The sequence below is a fragment of the Phacochoerus africanus genome, chromosome 1, assembly GCF_016906955.1.
Source record: "Phacochoerus africanus isolate WHEZ1 chromosome 1, ROS_Pafr_v1, whole genome shotgun sequence".
Lineage (NCBI taxonomy): Eukaryota > Metazoa > Chordata > Mammalia > Artiodactyla > Suidae > Phacochoerus > Phacochoerus africanus.
Window position 1 is genome coordinate 82,263,127 of NC_062544.1, and position 23,380 is coordinate 82,286,506.

General features: G+C 39.4%; 1 protein-coding gene across 1 annotated transcript in view; it reads right to left on the reverse strand.

The window, feature by feature from the left end:
- Positions 1–91: 91 nt before the first annotated feature.
- The window catches only part of COL6A6 (collagen type VI alpha 6 chain), a 130,049-nt gene continuing 106,760 nt past the window's right edge, over positions 92–23,380 (reverse strand). Inside the window, exons 33-36 of the mRNA XM_047768382.1 lie at positions 21,276–21,372; positions 17,624–18,295; positions 14,343–14,436; positions 92–1,985 (exon numbers count right to left, since the gene is read on the reverse strand). Of these exons, the coding sequence (XP_047624338.1) occupies positions 1,769–1,985; positions 14,343–14,436; positions 17,624–18,295; positions 21,276–21,372 (1,080 nt within the window). The 3' untranslated portion in view covers positions 92–1,768. The remainder of the gene's footprint in view (positions 1,986–14,342; positions 14,437–17,623; positions 18,296–21,275; positions 21,373–23,380) is intronic.

Consider the following 23,380-nt stretch of genomic DNA (forward strand, 5'->3'; position numbering starts at 1 on the left):
TTTAAAGGAACTTAATATTAAATTATGCTTTGGACCCCTGACTTATTAAAAAGATGATCCACAATGCTAAAATAATCTCAATCACCAAGGGGATATTTGGTGTACTTTACTTACCAATGCAGGAAAAAAACAACAAATAGCAGTTAAAAAATATTTCCAACAATTAACAGGAATTTTTGTTTAATCCAAAGTTAACTAGAAAAATCCTTTTTATTAAAACACCTCAAAGACTGCTCATCAATTTCTTGGGCTTGAAACAGATTTTTTCTAAACCCCTAAACACCACTTAGGATGCATGAAGAAAGCCGATGTGGTTTATTCTCCTCTCTTAACTGAGCCTGTCTCTGACATTTGACACCTTGCTCTCTGAAGACATTGGGAACTATTTCTGTGGAGCTGCCTGGGTAATGATGGCAGAAGTGATTAAAGAACCACTGCAGATGGACCTTCGTTCCCAAGTTTTATGAAGAGAGGTATAGAAAAGAAAGTCAGATGATACCTACTGGTCTTTGGTGTCAGGAACCATGTACCTCACGAATCCACATGGAGGGGCCTCCCTCTGGGAGGGAGTGGTTGTCTGTGCAGCCAGAGGTCAGGTCCAGACATTGCGTCTAAATTAAGTAATGCTACTTTGGCGTTTAGTTGTAGATGATATCAGCTCTATCATAAGATTAAAAATTGTTTATATGATCTGGATAGGAGTGAGGAAGAAGCCACTGGATATGCACTTTGAAGACCTTTCCTGCTGTAACTCTGATTGCTTTTTCATCTCTGTAACCCCATAAGGATTTGTAGATTAAAACATGAACCCTTTTATTTTCCAAACACACTGTGCATTTAAGCTCTTTTTAGAGCTCTGCTCATCCTGTTTGGTGCTGTTCACTCTTGACTAAAGAGCTACCCAGTGGGTAACTCAGAGTCTCACCCATAACAAGTTGTGTCTTTACTATTCTTGTCTAAGGAATACATTGATTAGTTTAAAAAATGTCAATAATAGGAAAGGAAGAATAAAAGACTATCAAAATGGCCAGGCCAGAGGCTCCACATAATTTATGTTCTTGGGAAATTAATGAGTTTCTCAGTGAGTTAAGGAGGATTTGGGGCTGGGGAAAACTACCCTCTGTTTCTCACCTGTCTAAACAAACAACTGCAGAAGGTGGAGGAAAGCTTCCCGCATAAGCCCACTGCATGTTCAGTCAGTCCAGGCAGAGAAGACAGTGATGTGTTTAAATGGAATCACCATGGAAGTTCAAATTTTCAAAGTTATGACATGCAAGTGGCACCCATTCTTAGGGTTCATGTTGACATCTCCCAAAACATTAACCTTCAGTTAAACAGATAAGCATTAAACAGTCCTAAGCTGAGAAAGAAGGCTTGGTTTTCAGAGAGTGGACTGGACAGTTCAAAAGCATGAGCACTGGTCCATGTACACATGTGTATACACACTATAATGTTTACCTTCAAATTTTATCTCCATTAGACTTTTCAAAATACTCCTTTTAAAAGTCTTCTGTCTTCTAATAATAACAGATCTTAACCACACCAGTCTCAGAGTGCTAGAATTATCAGGAAGGTTCAAATAAATGGACAAGATATATCTTAATAGCAGTGACTGCAAAGGGGTCAAGTTGCTTGATGACCCGCCACCTGTGGCATGTTCAGCCCTCAAGAGTGGACCTCCAGATGCAGGCAGATCTCCAGGTAAAAGCTCCCCATCATTGTGGCCATGAATTTATTTAAGCCCAGAGTCTTGACAGGCTTCTTGAGGCTAAATTCTTGGAGTGCTTCTTTCATCATATTTGGGAGCAGTTTCTATCACCCTTTTTCCATTTCTAAAGATAGAGGGTATGTTTCTGGTAAAATGCTGAACAGTATTATCTCTGCTGCCTCTTGCTACTCTTGAAAGATAGTTTCTTCGTTGAAAGAATTTTACCTTCTGTAATGCATCTTCTTTGAGGGTAGCTCTATGTGGTCCAGGAACAAAACTATACAGTGAAAGAAGACAAACACCATTGAAGATAAATACCATCTCAACTGCATATATTTTTACTTTTTTAAATTAACATGTAGTTGATCTACAATGTGCCAATTTCTACTGTATAGCAAAGTGACCAGTCATATGTATACACATTCCCTTTCTTATATTATCTTCCATCATGGTCCATCCAAGAGTCTGGATAGAGTTCCCTGTGCTATACAGGAGGATCTTACTGCTGATCCACTCTAAATGTAATAGTTTGCATCCACTAACCCCAAATTCCTGGTCCATTCCAGTCCATCCCAATCCATCATCCCTCCCCCTTGGCAACCATAAGTCTAACAGAGTCCATATTAATTTTTCTTCCCAAATAATTGTGCACCCATCCCTTGTTCCATCCTTCCTTCAGACTAAGTTTATTAAGATGATTCAATTGGTAATTTACACTGTGCAGATATATCAGAAGCTGATAAGTAAGAATTCTTGTCGAATGTATGCAAAAGTGTAATTTTAACAGCTAAGTTTCTTCATGGAGTATGTTCTACCCAGAACTTCAGATGATTGGCTCCCAGTTATTCAGATTTTGGTTCAACTGGTACCTCATTAAAGACCACCATATCTATAGTTTTCCCAGTCACTCAGCACAACATGTTCTTATTTTTTACCCCTGACACTTGTCAGTATCTGAATTTTTATTTATTTGTAAACTTCTTTTAATATTTGTTCTTTGCTCTTCCACCATCCCAGATGGAAAGTAAGTTTCACAAGACTATATCTGGTCACCATAGCAACTCCAGGAACCTCGAAAAGTGCTTAGCACATGGTAGACAATAAGAATTTTGTCTAGTGAAAGCGTGAATGAATGCCCTTCCTTCTTCCCCACTCCCTTCTTTTTTCACCCACTACCCGCCCCCACCCCAGTCATCCATCCGTCCATCCAAATGTTAATACTCTGTGGCACTGTGTTCAGTACAGTGGGGGACAAAGAAATAGCACCCAGTCTGGCAGGCACATGAGGCATCTGATTGGGAGTCAAGAGTAACCCACAATAAAGGGGAGCTGGGGTCAGACTCTTGAAGGCTTTGAATACCAGACTGGTGATGAATGAGGGAATCAGAAGCCAAGTGCTGACCAAGCCTGTCCAAACAAACATTCTGTACACTGGCCAATGTGGCAGCCACTGGCCACATGTGGCTATTGAGCACCTGAGATGTGGTTAGTACGACTAAGGAACTGGATTTTTAGTTTTATTTAGCTGAAAGCTAGTGGCTACTGTATTGGACGGCATGGACAGGAAGCCATTTCAGATCTGCTGTGAGCAGATCGCTTAACTAGAGGGATCCTTGTTTCTTCAAGTGTAAAATAAGGATAAAAACAACCAATATAGCTGGAGCAACAACTGCAGTCCCCTAGAGTGGTTACCATGGTGTCAGCTAGTTATAGGAGACTGAGGTGCACATAGGGCGGCAGGAGAGACAAACAGGAGATGACAACCCAACTCTTACGCCAGATAGAATCCAGCGTTATTTCCACTGAACTAAGTTTTGTTTTGTTTTTCCCAAGACACTATGGAGGATTATCAAAATATTTGGAATAACAAAAAGGTACATGCATACCAATGCTCATAGCAGTGCTATTCACAGTAGTCAAGACATGGAAGCAGCCCAAATGTCCATGGCCAGATGAATCGATAAAGAAGGGTGGATGGCTTGGGGCAGAAGCTAAGAAACTATGTGGAGCCTGGCACATAAGCGCTTCATAAATATTTTTAGAATAAATAAATGAGAGCCTGGTGGCATGAGAAGGGAAGGTTTATCACTAACTGGTAAACCTTAAATCTTAGAAATTAGTTGAATTGTGGTCAAGGAAGATTCATGGGAACTCCAAAATGTTGAGGTCAGGCAAACAGGGGTAATACACATTCACCTTGACCCATTTCTTCACATTGGGATTTTTATGCCTTTACCAGCTATAAATCTGATCTCTCTCATGAAATATCACTATGTAGAAAATGAGTAGGTAAAAGAGGTAGAAAGAATTTAAAGTTCTTTTGCTTTCCCCTTTTCTTTCTCTCACACACACTGCATATTCTTCTTTCGTCCATAATGAAAGTTAGGAGTGAGGGAAACACAAAGCAACAGAGAAGGTTGCCATTCACATCACATCACATGGACTCTGCAGCTTCCATATATTATATACTGCATGTCCGGGCTTTGTCAGTGCTATCAGGAGTGACCCAGTCATATATATATGACTGGGAATATATATATATATATTCTCGGAATATATGACTGGGAATATATGTATATATATATACATATATTCTGGGAATATATGACTGGGAATATATATATATATTCGTTTTTTCACATTATCCTCCATCATGTTCCATCACAAGTGAATGGGTATAGTTCCCTGTGCTATACAGCAGGATCTCATTGCTTATTCATTCCAAATGCAAGAGTTTGCATCCATTAACCTCAGACTCCCAGTCCATCTCACTCCCTCTTATTTCTTTAATACAGAGAAAATCAATTAATCAGTTGGGTTATATTAAACTTTATTTAGTGTGTAACCTAAAGGATACAGCAAGTTAATAGTATGGAAAATACAAAGGAAAACATTTGGAAATTGATCTGAAAAAAAGAGCGTATAAATTGGAACTAAAATAGGTCCCAAAGAAACAACCATAAAAAATCTTAACATTAGAAATGTAATTTTCCTTAATATAGTTAGTGTTTATTATGATGTATGAACTGCTACACATTTACTACTACACTTATCATATATGTAACAAGCAGAAAATTTCCTAGCTACAGCATGTGATCCTAGGAATTTTCTCTCTATATTTCTATAGTCAGAGTCTTATTTGCCTTCCCCTAGGTTCACTGGAGGACTGGCAATGCATAGGTTCATCACAGGCAGATTCTCAGAAGCCTTGATCATCCTTAATCAGCTTGGAAAGTGCAAAAATGGATGCAGTAGCTCCACAGCAGAAACTTTAGTGACTGTAGAAATATAGGATCCATTGCTAATGTGATAAAAAGAAATGATCATAATATTCTATTAGGGTGGGAGTGGTTTCCAAAAATGTCTGTTAATTTGTATAGGCTGGCTCCTGCATCTGCCCACGAAGTTACCCTGGCTACATGTTAAGTGCAAATTCAAAGCCCCCTTCCACACTGCCAGACACTTGCAGCAGGGGGAGCCCTGCTCCTCCCTAACTAACACTGTAGGCCTGTTACAGATCTGACTTCAGAAGCATTTGCTGCTGGACAGTTCCCATGCCTCCCAGTAAGGTGAGGAGCCTTCCAGGCAGAGGCTTCTAGGAACTACTGCAGCTGGGGCTTCCAGGAATGCCTTTCCTAACTACTTGATTTCAATTGTTTCTAAATTTAGTAATAAATATTAAAATAAGTAATATTTGTACATGCAAAGGATATGATATATATGTGTATTTAGAATAGTGTTTTAAAATAAGCAATTTTTGCCTTTGTTAATAGTATTTTTTAAACTAAACTATTTTAAAATGTAAGTTATACTCATTCTGTCCTTTGGGTATTTTTTTTTTTCTTTTTAGATCTGCACCCATGGCATATGGAAGTTCCCAGGCTAGGGGTTGAATCAGAGTTGCGGCTGCTGGCCTACACACGACCACAGCAACTCGGGATCTGAGGTGCATCTGTGACCTATGACTCATCTTGTGGCAATGCTGGATCCTTAACCACTGAGCAAGGCCAGGTACCACGAGGCCAGGGATTGAACCCATGTCCTCCCAGATACTAGTCGAGTACTTAACCTGCCTGAGCCACAATGGGAACACCTATTTTTTCCTATAGCATCTTTTAAAATATTTAAGTATAGTTAATTTACAATGTTGTGTTCATTTCTGTTTTTTAAAAATTGAAGTATTTTTTAAATTAAAAATTTTTTTGGCAGTGCCTGCAGCATGTGGAAGTTCCTGGACCAGGGGTTGAACCTGCGCCACAACAGCAACCCAAGCCACTGCAGTGACAACACCAGATCCTTAACATACTGTGCCACAGGAGAACTCCTGAAAAATTTTTTCGAAGTTTTTTTTTTTAGCTGAAGCACATTTTCTCCATAACATCTTAAGAGCAGTGTTTCACTCATTATATTTTAGAGTTAAAAAAATTCCCTAACCTATTTATGGAAAACAATATGAAGGTTTCCCCTCCAAATTAAAAATAGAACTACAATATGATCAAGCCATTCCACTTCTGGATATCTGCCTAAAGAAAATGAAAACAAGTTCTCATTGTCTAGAATCCATTAGGATGTGGGCTCGATTCTTGGCCTTACTCAGTGGATTAAGGATCTGGCATTGTTGTGAGCTGTGGTGTAGGTCACAGATGCAGCTCATGGCTAGGATACCACATTGCTGAGGCTGTGGCTGTGGCCAGCAACTGCAGCTCTGATTCGACCCTTAGCCTGGGAACTTTCATATGCCATAGGCATATGGAAAAAAGAAAAAAGAAAGGAAAAAAAAAGAAAATGGAAACACTAATCTGAAAAGGCACATACACCCCAATGTTCATAGCAGTACTATTTACATTGCCAAGATACAGAAGCAACATAAATGTCCATTGACAGATGAATGGATAAAGACAATGTGGTATTTGGACACAATGGAATATTACTCAGCCAAAGAATGAATGAAATCTTACCATTTGTGACATGGATAGACCTAGAAGGTATCATGCTAAGTAAAATATGTCAGACAGAAAAAGACAAATACCATACGATCTCACTTATATGTGGAATCTAAAAAAGCAAACCAAAACAAAAACCCCCAGAAACAGATTCATGGATACCAAGAACAAACTGGTGGTTGCTAGAGAGGAGGGGAGGTGGAGAGAAGGTCGAAACAGGTGAAGAGGATTAAGAGGCACAAACTTCCAGTCATAAAATAAGTCATGGGGATGAAATATACAGAATAGGAAATACGGTCAATAATACTGTGATGATATTTTTAAATGGTGATAGATGGTAACTAGACTTATCACAGTGACCATCTAGTAATGTATATAATTGTTGAATCACTATGTTGTACACTCGAAACTAACACAATATTGTATAATAATTTAAAAAATTTTGGTCCTACTGTATAGAACAGGGAACTATATCCAATCTCTTGGGATAGAACATGATGGAAGATAATATGACAAAAAGAATGTGTATAGAGTTATGACTGGGTGACTATGCTATACAGAAGAAATTGGTGCAACACTGTAAATGAAGTATGCTTTAATAAAAATATATGCGTTTAAAAATTTTTGCTGGAGTTCCCATCATGGCTCAGTGGTTAATGAATCCGTCTAGGAACCATGAGGTTGTGGGTTTGATCTCTGGCCTCACTCAGTGGGTTAAGGATCCAGCATTGCCATGAGCTGTGGTGTAGGTTTCAGACTCGGCTCAGATCCTGCGTTGCAGTGGCTGTGGTAAAGGCCGGTGGCTACAGCTCCGATTAGAGCCCTAGCCTGGAAATCTCCATATGCCATAGATGTGGCTCTAGAAAAGGCAAAAAGACCAAAAAAAAAAGTAAAAATAAAATAAAATAAAAATTTTTTCTAACATAAAACTATAAAATTTTCTAAAATATGAATTATGAAGCATCCTACATGTAATATTTTGATTATTATACAATCTAAGTATTTTGAAGTTTTTATTATGATTTTTTGTCTCATTAAATTATTTGGAAATGTGATTTTGATTTGTAAATGGGTTTCACAATAATCAAGAATTGGAAACAACTAAATGTCCATCAACAGATAAACAGATTTTAAAATATGGTACACATATACAATGGAATACTACTTAGCCATAAAAAAGAAAAAATAATGCCATTTGCAGCAACATGGATGCAACTAGAGAGTCTCATACCAAATGAAGTAAGTCAGAAAGAGAAAGACAAATACCATATGATATCACTTTTATGTGGAATGTAAAATATAGCACAAATGCACTTATCCACAAAACAGAAACAGACTCACAGACACAGAGAACAGACTTGGGGTTGTAAAGGAAGAGGGGGACAGGGGAGAGAAGGATTGAGAGTTTGGGGTTAGCAGTTGCAAACTATTATATATAGGCTGGATAAACAACAAGCACAGGGAACTATATTCAATATCCTGTGATAAACCATAATGGAAAAGATATGAAAAATAATGTATTTGTATGTACTACCGAGTCACTGCTGTACAGAAGAAATTAACACAACATTATATATCAACCAGACCTCAATAAAATAAATTTCAGAAAATGTAAGGGCTTTAAAAATATTGTTTGTATTAACTTCTAACTTAATTGCATGTGATGAATTTGGATGGTTATGACACCAGTTCTTAGAGATTTGTTGACACTTGCTTTATAAGTTAAAAACTGCACAATGAACAACTGTACATTCTCTATGCTGATGCAACAGTTGTTAATGTTTCATGTGTTCAGAAGAATGTCTCCCTTTCTGTACAGGATTCTGTGTGAGTCTATTAAATCAAGATTGTTATTTGTGATTAAATCTTTTATTTTTCCTTTTTATGGCTGCACCTGCAGCATATGGAACTTCGTGGCCATGGATCAAATAGGAAATGCAGCTATAGGCCTACACCACAGTCACAGCCACAGCAACACAGGATCTGAGCCATGTATGCCAGCTTTCAGCAGCAGCAACACCAGATCCTTAACCCAATGAGTGAGCCAGGAATTGAACCTGTGTCCTTTAGATAACATCAGGTCCTTAACCCACTGAGCCACAGTGGCAACTCCTGTGATTTAATCTTTATCTATATCTATATCTATATCTATATTTTTTGGTCTGCCTGACCTAACAGTATTCACACTGGTATACTGAAATCTCCAACTCTGATGGCAGATAAATGGCAATTTCTCCTTTTCCAATTTCCTCTTGGTATATTTCAACATTATTTTACAACCTTCTTATAAATTTAGAATTGTTGAATATTCTCCATGAATTAAACACTCTATCATCATGCTTTTATACTACACATGATTTTGGTTAAAAGTATATTTTATATGACTTATTTCACTTAGAAACTAACACAACATTTTAAGTCAACTATACTTTAATAAAATAAAATTTTTTAAAAAGTATACTTTATCTGATATTGGCTATTCCAGTTTTCTTTTTAACATATTTGCCTGGCATACTGTTTTCTACAATTTTACTTCCAACTTTTCCATGTCCTTGCTTTGTAGTCATGTCTCTTGAAAACAGTTGTACAGCTGGATTTTATTTTGGTTTCTTAAATCCATTAATTTCTAATTGTATCTGGTAGGCTTAGTCTGTATATTTTTATTATGATTACTGACACACAGAAGTGGAGTTGATCCTGCTGTCTCACTTTATGCCTTCTACTTGTCCTTTTTTCCTTTCTTGCATTTTCATTTCAAAATATTATGTTGTTGTTTGGTTTTGTTCCATTTTTCCTCACTACATTTTGGGTAGTCAGTGACTTTCTGTTTTCTTTTCCAGGTGTGCCCCCCAACATTTTAATGCATTTTTAAAGAGAGTCTTCAGTAGCCTAACTGCCAGCCCAAACAATATAAGTTCCTAGAACGCTTGAACTCTCTTTACTTCCCCATGACTTGTGTTATTGCTCCTTTTTCAGTGCCATCTTTTTTCCCATTAAGGTTCAAAGCTTAAATAACAAGATGATTTTATTATTCAATGTCTTTTCTAGGTTTAAATAAATGTTTATTTATATTTTTATAAATATTTATATTTATAATCTTAGTACAACTTGTTTTTTTCTGTTAAAACCACTAGGTACCAAATGTTTTATCTTCATAGCTTTGTTAATAAGTACAGCTTTTTTGAAACCCCAGAAATTTGATATTACTATTATTTAAAATTGCAGCACTTATTTGGATGTACCTAACTATTGACTTTTTTTTTTATCATTTACTATTCTAACATCTCAGCCTTTCCTTCTGTGGTCTATATTTTCCTTGAAGTACATGCTTTACAAATTTCATTTTGTGGTGAACTACTGCTTTTGTTTTTCTGAATAGTCTTTGTTTCAGATTTTTTTTTTTTAGGGCCACACCTGCAGCATATGGAGGGTCCCAGACTAGGGGCAGAACTGGAGCTGCAGCTGCAGGCCTGTGCCACAGCCACAGCAAGGGAATCTGAGCCACATCTGCAACCTAAACCATAGTTCACAGCAACGTCAGAACTTTAACCCACTGAACGAGTCCAGGGATTGAACCCTCATCCTCATGGATACTAGCCGGGTTTATTACCACTGACCTACAATAGGAACTCCCCACCATTAATTTTTTTTTTTTGTCTTTTTTGTCTTTTTTTAAGGGCCGCACCCACGGCATATGGAGGTTCCCAGGCAAGGGGTCTAATTGGAGCTGTTGCCACCAGCCTACGCCAGAGCCACAGCAACACCAGATCAGAGCTGCATCTGTGACCTACACAACACCAGATTCTTAACCCACTGAGCAAGGCCAGGGATTGAACCTGAAAGCTCATGGTTCATAGTCTGATTTGTTTCTGCTGCACCACGACGGGAACTCCCCCCACCATTAATTTTGAAAGGCAAAAGCTGGCAAAATTTTTCTTCCACTATTTAAAAATTCTCAGTATTTTATGGCTACTACTACCACTGCTACTGATAATTCAGTTGCCAGCCTAACTGTAATTTCTCTGTAGATGCTCTGCTCTTTCTGGCTACTTTTAAGTCTTCTTCATCTTCCTTCCCTGCACCATTCTAATTCTTGATTCTTTTTATTCATTCTGCCTTGCCTTTTCTTCATCTTATAATTCATGTCTTTTGTAAGTTCTCCAAAATGATCTTCCCTTTATGTCTTTGGATAGTGTCTCTCCTTTATTTCTATTTTATCTTTCTAGAATTTCACTTAGAATATAGGTTAGGAGTTCCTGTCATGGCTCAGTGGTTAATGAATCTGACTAGGAACCATGAGGTTGTGGGTTCGATCCCTGGCCTCACTCAGGGGGTCAAGGATCCGGCATTGCCGTAACCTGTGGTATAGGTCACAGACGTGGCTCAGATCCCACATTGCTTTGGTTCTGGTGTAGGCTGGCAGCTACAGCTCCAATTCAACCCCTAGCCTGGGAACCTCCATATGCCGTGGGTGTGGCCCTAAAAAGCAAAAAAAAAAAAAAAAAAGAGAAAAGAATATAGGTTAGATCTTTCCATTTTCTTCTGTCTCTAAACTCCTTATATTTATTTAGCTTTTCTGCATTCTGAGTAATTTCTTCAGCTTTATTTTCCCGTTTATTATGTTTCTCTCAGATGTGTCTATTGCTGTATTTAATCCATGGGGTTTTACAAGTTGTATTTTTATTTTGAAAACTGTCAAATTCACAGAATATTGTGCAGAACAGAACACCATGAATAAATACCCATATACCTTTCACCTAGATGGTTCTCCACCTGTTACCATCTTGCTACTCTGTGTATGTGTGCATGTGTATACAAACATATGTATATATGTATATATGGACATATACACTTACATATGCACTTACATATGCACATACACACCTATATACACATATATACTTATATATACATACACATATCTATATATACACATATATGCACATATGTATATATACATATACACTTTACATGCATATGCACACCATTTTTCTTTTTTAAATTTTAATTTAATTTAATTTTTATTAAAGTATGGTTAATTTACAGTGTTGTGTCAATTTCTGCTGTGCAGCACAGTGATCCAGTCATGCATATATATACATTCTCTTTCTCATACTATTTTCCATCATGTTCTATCACAAGAGACTGGCTATAGTTCTCTGTGCTATATAGCAGGACCTCATTGCTTATCCATTCTAAATGCAATAGTTTGCACCTACTAACCCCAAACTCCTTGTCCATCCCATTCCTCTCCCCGCCCCTTTGGCAACACAAGTCTGTTCTCTGTTTGTGAGTCTGTTTCTGTTTCATAGATAGGTTCATTTATGTCATATTTTAGAGTCTACATAAAAGTGATATCATATGGTATTTGTCTTTCTCTTTCTGACTTACTTCACTTAGTATGAGAAACTCTAGTCATATTGATCTTGCTGCAAATGATATTATTTTGTTCTTTGTTAATGGCTGTGTAGTATTCTATCACATATATATATATGTTCTATGCCTTCTTAATTCATTCATCTGTTGATGGACATTTAGGTTGCTTCCATGTTTTGGCTATTGTGAATAGTGCTGCAATGAACATAGAAGTGCATGTAGCTTTTTGAATTATAGTTTTATAATTCACACCATTTTACTTTCCTTTAGGAAACCATCTGAAAGTAAGTTGCAGCCATCATACATTACTCTTAAGTTCTTCAGCATGTCTCTCTCAAGAACAAAGACTTTCTCTTATACAAACACGATGCTATTACCACTTGTAAGAATATTCACATGAATAAATAACATCACCCTATGTATTGTTCATACTCAAATTTCCCCTATTACCCACTGAAATGTCATTAATATAAGCTTTTTTTTTTTCTGATGTAGGATCCAATAAAAGTTCACACCGTTGCATCTGGCCATTATATCTCTGTAGTCTCTCCCATTCCAGGACAGTACCCCACACCACTCTGCTGTTCATGACAATGAAACCTGAGAAGAATATAGGTCAGCTGTTCTGAAGACTATTCCATATTCTGGAATTGTCCAGTGGTTTCCTATTAGACTTAGGTCAAACATCTCCAGCCAGAATCCCATGTGTGTGATACTGTATCTCTCCCTACATCTCCTCAGGAGGCATAAATGTCAGATCCTGGTTACCATGGGTTATGCCAGACCTCACCATGTAAAGGTACACTGCCTTCTTTGTAATCAATAAGGAAGTAATATGGGAGGGGTTCTGTGAGACTGTAAATAGCCTGCCCTCCAACAACATGTCGTCTGCTTGTTTTAGCATCCCTTGATGCTTGCCCGACTCAGTTATTACATTAGGGATTACAAATTGGCGATTTTCTATTTCTACCACTTCTACATTTATTAGCTAGCATACTTCTATAAAAAGGAAATTTTCCTCCCTTCTTTTTTTTTTGTCTCCACATAGACTGTGGATTTTTAAAATTCGGTGTTATAATCCATTATCATCATTATTCTTTCTGATGTTCAAATTGTCCAAAATTGGGCCAGTGGGAATCCTTTCAAGATTGCTTCTTTGTGACAAAACCATAATTTGAAAAGGTACATGCACCTCAATGTTCATAGCAACACTATTTACAATAGCCAAGACATGGAAGCAAACTAAGTAAGTGACAGATGAATGGATAAAGAAGTTGTGGTATGTGTATACAATGGAATACTACTCAGCCATAAAAAGAATGAAATAATGCCATTTGCAGCAACATGGATGGACCTAGAGATTATCATACTAAGTGAAGTAAATCAGAGAAAGACAAATGTCATATGATATCACTTACATGTGGAATCTAAAAAAAAATGATACACATGAATTTATTTGCAAAATAGAAACAGACTCACAGACATAGAGAACAGACTTGTGGTTGCCAGGGGGAAGAAGGGGAAAGGATAAACTATGAGTTTGGGATTAACAGAGTCACACTATTATATATAAAATAGATAACAAATAAGGGCCTACTGTATAGCATAAGAAACCATACTCAATATCTTATAATAATCTATAATGGAAAAGAACCTGAAAAATTATATATGTAATTTATATATATGTTACACATGCTATAAAAGTTATATATATAATATTATATATATAATTGAATCACTTTGCTGTATACCTGAAATTAACACATTGTAAATCAATTATACTTCAATCAAATTTTTAAAAGACAAATCCTCTGACCTTTTGACATGACTGTTAGTTTCTGCAACTTTCTTGCTTCCAGCATAGCAAATGTTCTGGGCTCACACTGTATTTCCCTGTTACAGCCTAGGATTACTTATTTCTTGGAGAAGCCCTGATTCCTTTTAGTGGGGAATAATACTTAGAAACCAAGATCTGTTATGAGGTATGCTCACTGCTGCTGGTAGGGTGGGGGGTGGGGGGGGTCCCACCATTTGTTTTAATTCAACAATTAGCTTTTCTAGTTTTAAAAACTCTGTTTTCTCAGATAAATCTGGTCATTTTTTATTATCTCTTGTTTCCTCAAATTATATTATCACATAGTGATGTTATAATAATATATTAATCACATAGTGATTAATTTATCACACAGTGATTAATTATATTATATTAACCACATAGTGATAGATTTTGTCCAAATAGGATAGGGGAAAAGGGGGAAAAAGAGGAGGAAGAGAGGGGGTAATTCATTTTTCAAGTAATACCAAGTGGGTAATACCTTCTCAATTGCCTTGGGGGCTGCTGTGGATTTGTAGAGCTGAGTCTGTTGCATTTAGCTTTGATATTTATTGGTGGATATTTATTGATTGCACCTAGGAAGAAAAAAAAGAATGTGAGGAGACTGTTATTTGCAGCAATTAACATTACAGAAATCTGGAGTTCCCATCGTGGCTTAGCGGTTAACTAACCCAAAGAGCATCCATGGGGACTCAGGTTTGATCCCTGGACTTGCTCAATGGGTTAAGGATCTGGCGTTGCCATGAGCTGTGGTGTAGGTTGCAGACGCGGTTCAGAATTCAAGTTGCTGTGGCTCTGGCGTAGGCTCAGCTCTGAATGGACCCCTAGCCTGGGAACCTCCATGTGCTGTGGGTGGCAGCCCTAAAAGACAAAAAGACAAAAAAAAATTTACAGCAATCCGCTCTGTATGCAAAACATCACTTTACTGTTTTCAACATCCATCAAAGGAAGACATCCATCAAAGGTGGCCATATGAGATAAAAGCAGATTTCTCAGGGAAGTCTATAAAACTGAGTTTAGGAAATGCATCTCTGCCAAATGTATAGGTGGAGAATTCAACTTTTCAGTAAGATACCCTTAGCTGCTAAAGTCCATCAGACATTAGAGGAGAAATCATGAGCCATCCTAAGAGAATGGCCTCTAACTGACATGAGCTAGTCAGAATAGCTGTTTTCTATTCTCTCCTCTGGAATATCAATATGCAAAGGGAAGGATATTCCCTTTATGGGGTCCCTATAATTAACCACAGTAGTAACCACAGCACCATCTTGGATTTAATCCATTAGTGGCTCATTTCATCTGAAGTATATTAATTTTTCTTAATAATAAAACACACCTCTTCCCATACCATTTAAACATTTAAAAGCCATTTTTTTTTTCTTTTTATAGGGCCACAACTGAGGCATATGGAAGTTCCCAGGCTAGGGGTCAAATTGGAGCTACAGTTGCTGGCCTACACCACAGCCACAGCAACTTGGGATCTGAGCAGAGTCTGTGACCTACACTACAGTTCATGGCAATGCTGGATCCTTAACTCACTGAAAGAGGACAGGAATCAAACCCACAACCTCATGGATACTATTTGGGTTCATTAAGCTGAGCCACAATGAGAACTCCTACTTTTTGTTTTGCTTTTGTTTTACTGAACCTGTGGCATATAGAAGTTCCTGGGCCAGGGATCAAACCCATGCCACAGCAGCAACCAGAGCCACAGCAGTGGCAATACAAGATCCTTAACCTGCTGAGTCAGCAGGGAACACCAAAAGTCATTTTTTGATGCAAAACTTTGATACATTCTTTATTTCCTTGAAGCATTCAATTTAACTGTGTATTGAACACAATTAAATCTCTTCCTGGTGACCAGAGTCATCCTAAGAGACCAGTTTGTCCTGGACTGGGATCCAGCACCATCTCCCAAGCTGCTGTTGTAGATTGGACTGTGTGTTTCTAGACTGAATGGCCACAGCTGTGCTGTTACATTTATGGACATCTGTTTTTTAATTGTCTTAACCCTAAGCATCAGGTTGTTTGTCGACAGTTTTGCTCAGAAACTGTGTCAGTTCTGATGTGAACTGTGCTCGATACCCAACTCTGTCACAGCAGTGTAATAAAGAAGAGTCACATAGGAAGGGAGCTGGACCAGGACCCCCAGGAGGGCAGGGACCACATCTGTTTTGGCCCCTCCTTGATACCCCATATCTAAACCCTGAATGGCTCAGACCAGGGGCCAGATCCATATACGGTGATGTTAAAGGAGTGAATGTGAGTCTCGGGCCTGCTATGGAGTGGAGCATGTAGGCTTGAGTGTAATTGTGTAAAAGCCTTTTCCACTTTTTGTACTTTGACAGCTATAGTTTAAAGATGGGAGATTTCGAGATACCTATGTTTTAGAAGAGTGATGTACAACCGTATCATGGCTATAGCTTTTTAAAAGCACTTTTTACATATTTCTCACCTACTCCAGGTAATTCCTCTGAAAACACCTCTTCCTCTTTTCCTGGGTGGTGGTGGTGGGTGTGTCATTTCTCTAATCTAACAATTTGACTAGTTACCATGAAACACCACTGAGAATTTTAGGGAACTATGAAATGAAATTCCATCTTAACATCCTTTCAACTTTTTGCCTCCTAAGGAGTGTTTCTTTACCAGTTTCCCAGAGTTTCTCAAGCTGTTTTGTTTTACCCTTTCAAACGCCTTGCGATTTCTTCTTTCAGAATGACCCCTGGCCTCCATTTATTTTTAGCTTGTTTTTCCCAGCTCATTTTTCTTGTTTCTATTCCAGAACCCACCCACATAAATTTCATTCTAAGATCAGACTGCCCCTGCAATCGCAGACGCACACCTAAAGCAGCAGAGGACCAGAGGACACAACATCAGTCCCACCAGCCATTTCCCAAGGCTCTTCAGACCTCACCAACCCTGACTGGACAGTATCTTTGCAGCCTTAACTGGTTTTACTGTGTAATGTCACAGACAAGTTGGAGACACAGTCAAAATTTCCCTTAAGCGACCCTGGGTACCTGTGTGTTCACTTTTCTTTAGCTGAACTCCAAAATCTATTCACCATCAGAAATCTGACAGTGCTTTTCAACCTCCAGAGTCATATTAAGGGTTGGCTTATTTTAATCCATCCTGATGCATTCAAAATGAATTGCATACTTTCAAGTCTAGCTCACTGAAGAAATACAGCCCATGTTTCTTTTTTATGGACACACTAATTACTGGCACCATAAAAAGTCATTAGCAAGGTTGAGAAAGTTTTGCAAGGATGCATAATTCATCATGACAGGTAAAATGTATCTCTTAATACTCCAAACTCTGCCTTTTTGGGGGAACTTTTAAAAGCAAAGCCACAGACTTTTGAATTTTTCTCTGGCTCTCTCTTTTGGTGTGTTAATGGGTCAGACTTTCCATCCAAGGGCAGTGTGTTACATGGCAAGGATTTCTACTTTGTAGCTAAACACCCAGGCTGTGACTACACGCCCCCAGCCTGTGCTGTCATGCAGACAGATATGCAAGCAACTGCCTGTTATGATTGCTTCTCCATAGGAACCAGAGGTATAAAAAAGATGAGCCAGAAAATTTAGTGCTTGGAAATCAGAGGCTTCCTCCCTCCACTATCCACCACTACATATTTTTCTTTCTGACCCTGAAATGCCCTTGAAAACAGAGGTTTCCAAGAAACCATGTCAGCTCATCAACTCTTCTTTGGGGAATACCAAGTATATGCTTAATGTACAAAGAAGAGATTTTATGACTTACGTCTGACTGAGCTTATAAAAGCCTTCATAAACTTCACGCCATATCTGTGGTCAGGCCTATGAATGCGGCCAAGCTGAACCAAGTGGTGATCCAAAGGGTAGCTGGCTAGGTCTTCAAGTTCCTGGTCGTTCCAAGAAGGGCCAAGGGAAAACACAAACAGGGCATAACCTTGACACTTGGCTCGCAAGGATTCTTTCTTTAGGATTTCCTGGTCTAAGTGACTGGTTTCCCCAGCAGATATCACAAAAATGACTTTGTTTTTTCTTAGGTTGGGTGTCCTGAAGAAGATATTGTCTAGAGTCCACTGTAAGGCATGACCAATAAAAGCTTCTCCACTGAGTTGCTGAACTGACTCTTCCACATGCCTCTTCATGAGGCGTTTACTCCTGTAGGTGGTGAGATTGAACTCAGTTTTAACGGGACTCCTCTGAGTGTTGGGCAGGAAGTTGGGGGGAGCGTGGATTAAGAGGGCCACCCGGTCTCCAGTGACAGAGGTCTCGGGCTCTGGGGTGATGTCGAAGTGATCTAACAGGGCTCCCAGGAAGCCTCTGATGTCTTCAAATTCTGCCCCTCCCATGTGCCGGGAGCCATCCAGAAGGAACACAGCATCCATGTAAGATTGCACAGGGGGTGGTCTGGCTTGATCGCAGGAAGCATCCGGCTTGCACACATCTGCAGACCAAAAGTCACTTGGAGTTACTAAACAGAAAAGGACAGAAAAGGAAAGATAGCATCTCAAAATATTTTGACATTTTCAATCTGCATAATCTTTGATGTTAAAATAGTAACTGAATGCCTTTGAGATGATCAGCAACAGGAAGATTTCCTAGTACGTGGTCTGCATCTTGATCCCAAAAGTACAGATTTTATCAGCCTGTGTCTTGAACTCCATTCCCTAATGCTATCTGACTTTTTTAAATTAAACTACTTTCAACAGAAGTTCCACTTGGCTGTGTCTTAAGTGTATAAAGATTGAAGTGGACAATTCGTTTTGTGCTTGTATGCGGATACTGTGTCATGACATAAAAACGAATGATCTCTTTAACTGCCAGTACACAGGTTAAACCAATGGCCCTTATCCTGTGCACACTACTACTATAAAAAGTAATCTACTTAAAAAGAGTAAAAAAGCAATGCATCTTTTATTTCAATTTCAAAAAGATTTGTAATTCAGTGTCTTTTTCGAGACATTAAAGGCAAACTACCACTCATATTTGTCCAAAGTGCCTATTAGTTGACAGCTCAGTATGTGTTTGTTAAATAAATGAATATAAATAGTGCATGCTAATGGGCTTTCATAAAATATGAGGTCATTTAAATAAATATGCATATCATTTTAAAACGGTGTTGTAATTAAAGCAGAGAGTGAATTTTATTGAATCTGATCACAATGAATATTCAGAGGAATAAAAAGATAAATTAGAAATGAAAGGATCTTAGAGGTCATCTCATCTTCTAATTTTACTGAGAGTCCCAGGGCAGGAATGTAAAATCATTTGGCCTAAGGATACACTGGTATTTCTAGAGGTGTTGTAGAGTTTAGAACAAGGCCACGTGTACAGCAGTGGGATGCCCCTTGGCCTGAAGGCCAAGATGCCTGAAGGCCAAGATATAGTCTTGTAGTTCCCAGTTACAAACATCCTGGATGCCCCGTCCAAGCCACTAATGGGCCCCAGTTCTGCACAATGAGGTGGTTGGATCAGATTTGCCCAGAGAGTCCTTCCAGGGCTGATAGTCTGCAATCCTAGGTTTCTAACAACAGTTGATGGTTAAAGGCCAAAAACAAGAAAAAGAGATGGAAAAACACACATGGGGACAGTTAGTACTTAGATAAGTGCCTGGCCATGAATAATAGCTATGAGATGAAAGATTAATAACCAGAACGCTGATCCTAGGGGAAGCAGGAAACTTCAGAATTTCAGTCTTGCTCACAGACTCAATAAAGATATAGCTCTGAACAAATTATACTTACCTTCTTGAAATGCAGTAAAATTTGATGATGCTGTTTAATGATCAGCACAGTCACCTAAGTGCAAGGTATTTTCTAAAATCAGGGAGAACAGGCTGCCTATTTGATCAGTTTTGTGGGGTCTCTTTATTGCAGGAAACGACGGCCAAAATACCTTACACTATATGCCTCAGAGACAAAACAAAGGTTTAAGCCAAGAGATGGAGCCAAAAATCTATCCCCAGACACACATATGCAGCTTCTGACCTCACAACATTCCAGGGCATGTGTCCCTGATATGTCTGAGCGCACAGTTGAGAGCTCAAGGGGGATGGAGCTGCCCACAGTGTGGTGAGCACCCTAACTGCTGTGGGTCAGACTACCAGAGCCTGACAACAGTGTGCAATTGTGGAGGGAAGGAGAGATATGATCAGAGGGAAAAACAGAAGGAAGAGGGGGTTATTAGGAGAAATCCCCTTCTCCCTCGGAGCTACCAACTCCCTGTGAAGTCACTCATGTGGCAAGCACTAGCATTTCACTGACTCATAGGAAGGAGGAGGAGGAGAATTAAACATTTTCTTCAAGGCCAAATGCAGAGTTTCAGGGAGCAGTGTACAGGCTCTGTAGTACTCATAACTGGCAGGAGTTCTCAAGCCAGCTCTCTGGGTTTTGATCCTGCTGTGAGCCAACTCTTTCATCTCATCTGCAAAGTGGCACTAAGAACTGTTCAAATGTTTTAGGGTGATTATCAGGATTGAATGAAACAATTAGGGGAGTACTTGGAATACAATATATCCAATACTGTAAGTATTAACTACCATTGTTGCCACCATCAACGTTTTATAAAGCAATTAGACCGGTTCGTGGCTAGTAATGAATGTCTGATAACTTAGCTATCACACTCACCAGTAACCCCAATGGCTTCCATCACTTTCATAATTATTAGAACATTCAAATTATCAGAATACCCAAATACTGGTCCAGCTAGTTCTTCAGCTAGACCTGTAGATTGTGTATAAAAAACAAGCAAAGCCCAATCAGCATTGTAGATGCTTTTGATGTGTCATATCTGGGAGTCCAGAAAGCCTCTTTCCAATGAGAAATGTATGAATTGCTGCTATGTACCACTCCTTCTGTAAAGCATTTCTTTGAGGTCGTGAACATTTGGGATTTAGAAAACCCATAAATATACTTTACAGCATGAAAAGCTTGGGCAATGGGGCAGGCTAAGTTTTTCTAAATTTTTGCTTTTTGTCTTTTTAGGGCTGCACCCACAGCATATGGAGGTTCCCAGGCTAGTGGTTGAATTGGAGCTGTAGCCGCTGCCCTACACCACAGCCACAGCAATGCCAAGCCACATCTGTGACCTACACCATAGCTCAGGGCACCGCCAGATCCTTAACCCACGGAGCAAGTCCAGGGATCGAACCTGAGTCCTCATGGAAGCTAGTCAGATTTGTTTCCACTGAGCCATGATGGGAACTCCTCTAAAAATTATTACTGTTTCCTGGAAGCTGCACAACACACCCCCTGAGCTAAAGGCTCTGGCTGTGGATGAGGCTGTGTGGCAAGGGAGCCCAGAACCCCTGGGAGATCCTCCCAAGGCCACTGCATCCCTGCTGCCAAGTTTCAGCCACTCCTGCCAGTGGTGACTCACTGTGCTTCAGGGACTGGATCAAGTTACAGCCTCTCTCTGGGTCTCACCATAGCAAAAAGTGCACCGTTGGAGTCCCTCTAGGGCTGGCGTGTAGTCGGTCCCGGATGGAACTGTGATGACTTGGAAAGTGCCAGTGTCGTCAATCTGCAAGAAGCAGAAGCAGAGAAAGAAGAGCATCATAAGTGGGGCTGCAGGAACCTGCCATGATGGTCCACAGAGCTGAGATCTGCAGGGAGCAATAGGTCTCCTCCCTCTCAGAGGGTACAGGGTGCAGCATGACAGGGGGTCTAAGAGCACTGCCTGGGTTTAACCTGAGACTCTCCCTTTAGCTGGATGGCAAGTGGCTTTGTCTCTGTTTCCTCATTTGTGCAACAGAATACCCACACTACTCCCTAAGAGGGCAACTATGGGCACTACATGATTGCATAATTGAAAAGCACTTAGTGGCATCAGGTGGATGCCATGTGAGTCATCAGAGACCACAAAGCACTTCCATCCCCAGCATCTCAACAGCTCAGTGAGTTCATTCTGAAGGTCATCATCCTTCCTTTTCAGATGAGCAGACTGAAGCTCAAAGAAAGTTTAAAGGACTGAGCAAAAGACACTGGACAAGGAAGCCATTTAGGGAAAAGGACCAGAGACACCCCTCCCCCCAAGTTCCAGACAACTGTGTGAAATCACAGATGTGCTTTATTTTTTTCTTAAAATTCTTTTTTTAATGTTGACCCTCAAATTTCCATCACCAAACAATTGCACAGCACATTTTTCTCTTTCTTTCTTTTTTTGGTCTAAGATGTTTATTTTTTTATTAGCTGATTTACAATGTTGTGTTGGTTTCATATATACATACATACATACACACACATGTACACACACAGTGGAATATTAGCCACAAAGAAGAATGAAATAATGCCATTTGGCCCAAGATGGATAGACCTAGAGATTATCACACTAAGTGAAACAAGTCATACAGAGAAAGACAAATATCATATGATATCACTTATATGTGGAATCTAAAAAAAGATACAAATGAAGTTATTTACAAAACAGAAATAGACTCGCACACATAGAAGACAAGCTTATGGTTACCATAGGGGAAAGGGGGAGGGATAAATTAGGAATTTGGGATTAGCATACAAACATTACTATATCTAAAATAGATAACCAACAAGGACATACTGTATAGAACAGGGAACTCTACTCAATATCCTGTAACAGAGGTGCTTTAGAACTGACTTTGAGTTCCCTCCGTGAGCCAGGCATGGACCCTGGCTTTGAAGTGCAGACTTAGAGCCACATTCAGGTGGCTCTTTGAACAATTCCCCAACCTTTCCAATTTAGCCCTATCATTAGTAAATTCCCTGAGGAATTCTGGAGAGGCAGAAGATATGGAGGCTCCAAACAAGGAAGAATAACCAGCTTGTCATTTAAATAACCCAGGAGATCACTGACAGTTGAAGAATACTGTGGGCATGATCCTACCAATGCCTCAGATACGCCTCATATGACATCTGTCTTCTCCTGTGAACCCGACTGGCTTATTCCTCTCTTTCTCAGGAAGGAAGTTTCCCTCCCATACTTTATCCATGGAGATAGGCTCTGGCAGCTGTATTGATACAGGGTGACTCCATCTCTCTCAGCAGAGCAGACTGCACCAGGGATGGACAGGAATTCAGAACTGGGGTCCAGAGGGCACTGTGTCTCCCCATGTTGGTGGCGAGTATGGTCAGAGCCATAGGCTGGCAATCTTCTGTCTTGTTCACTGAGGAACAAGAGACATGGGAAGGGGAGGTGGAGGGGGATCCCTAAAGGTTATCGCTGTTTCTGCACATCTTTTATTCTTCTGTGTATTAGAGAAGAGAAATCCATGCTCACCAAAATTCCTCCCTGGAGACCACTGTGTTTGCCTTCACAAGCTGTCTGCCTTGGAGGGTGAGACTCAGGGGGGAATAAGCTAAATTTCTAGGCACAAATATATAGAGAAAGGAAGGTATGGTGTCCCACAAAGATTGAGAGGGAAGAAATGGAATGAGAATATATGTGAGCACTGGGTGGTTTAGAGAAGACACAAAAGGAAAAGACTGTGATGGTCAGGCAGCAGGACATTTTGCAGAGGAACATGGAGCTCCCTGTGGAGATGTCCCTCCTGATG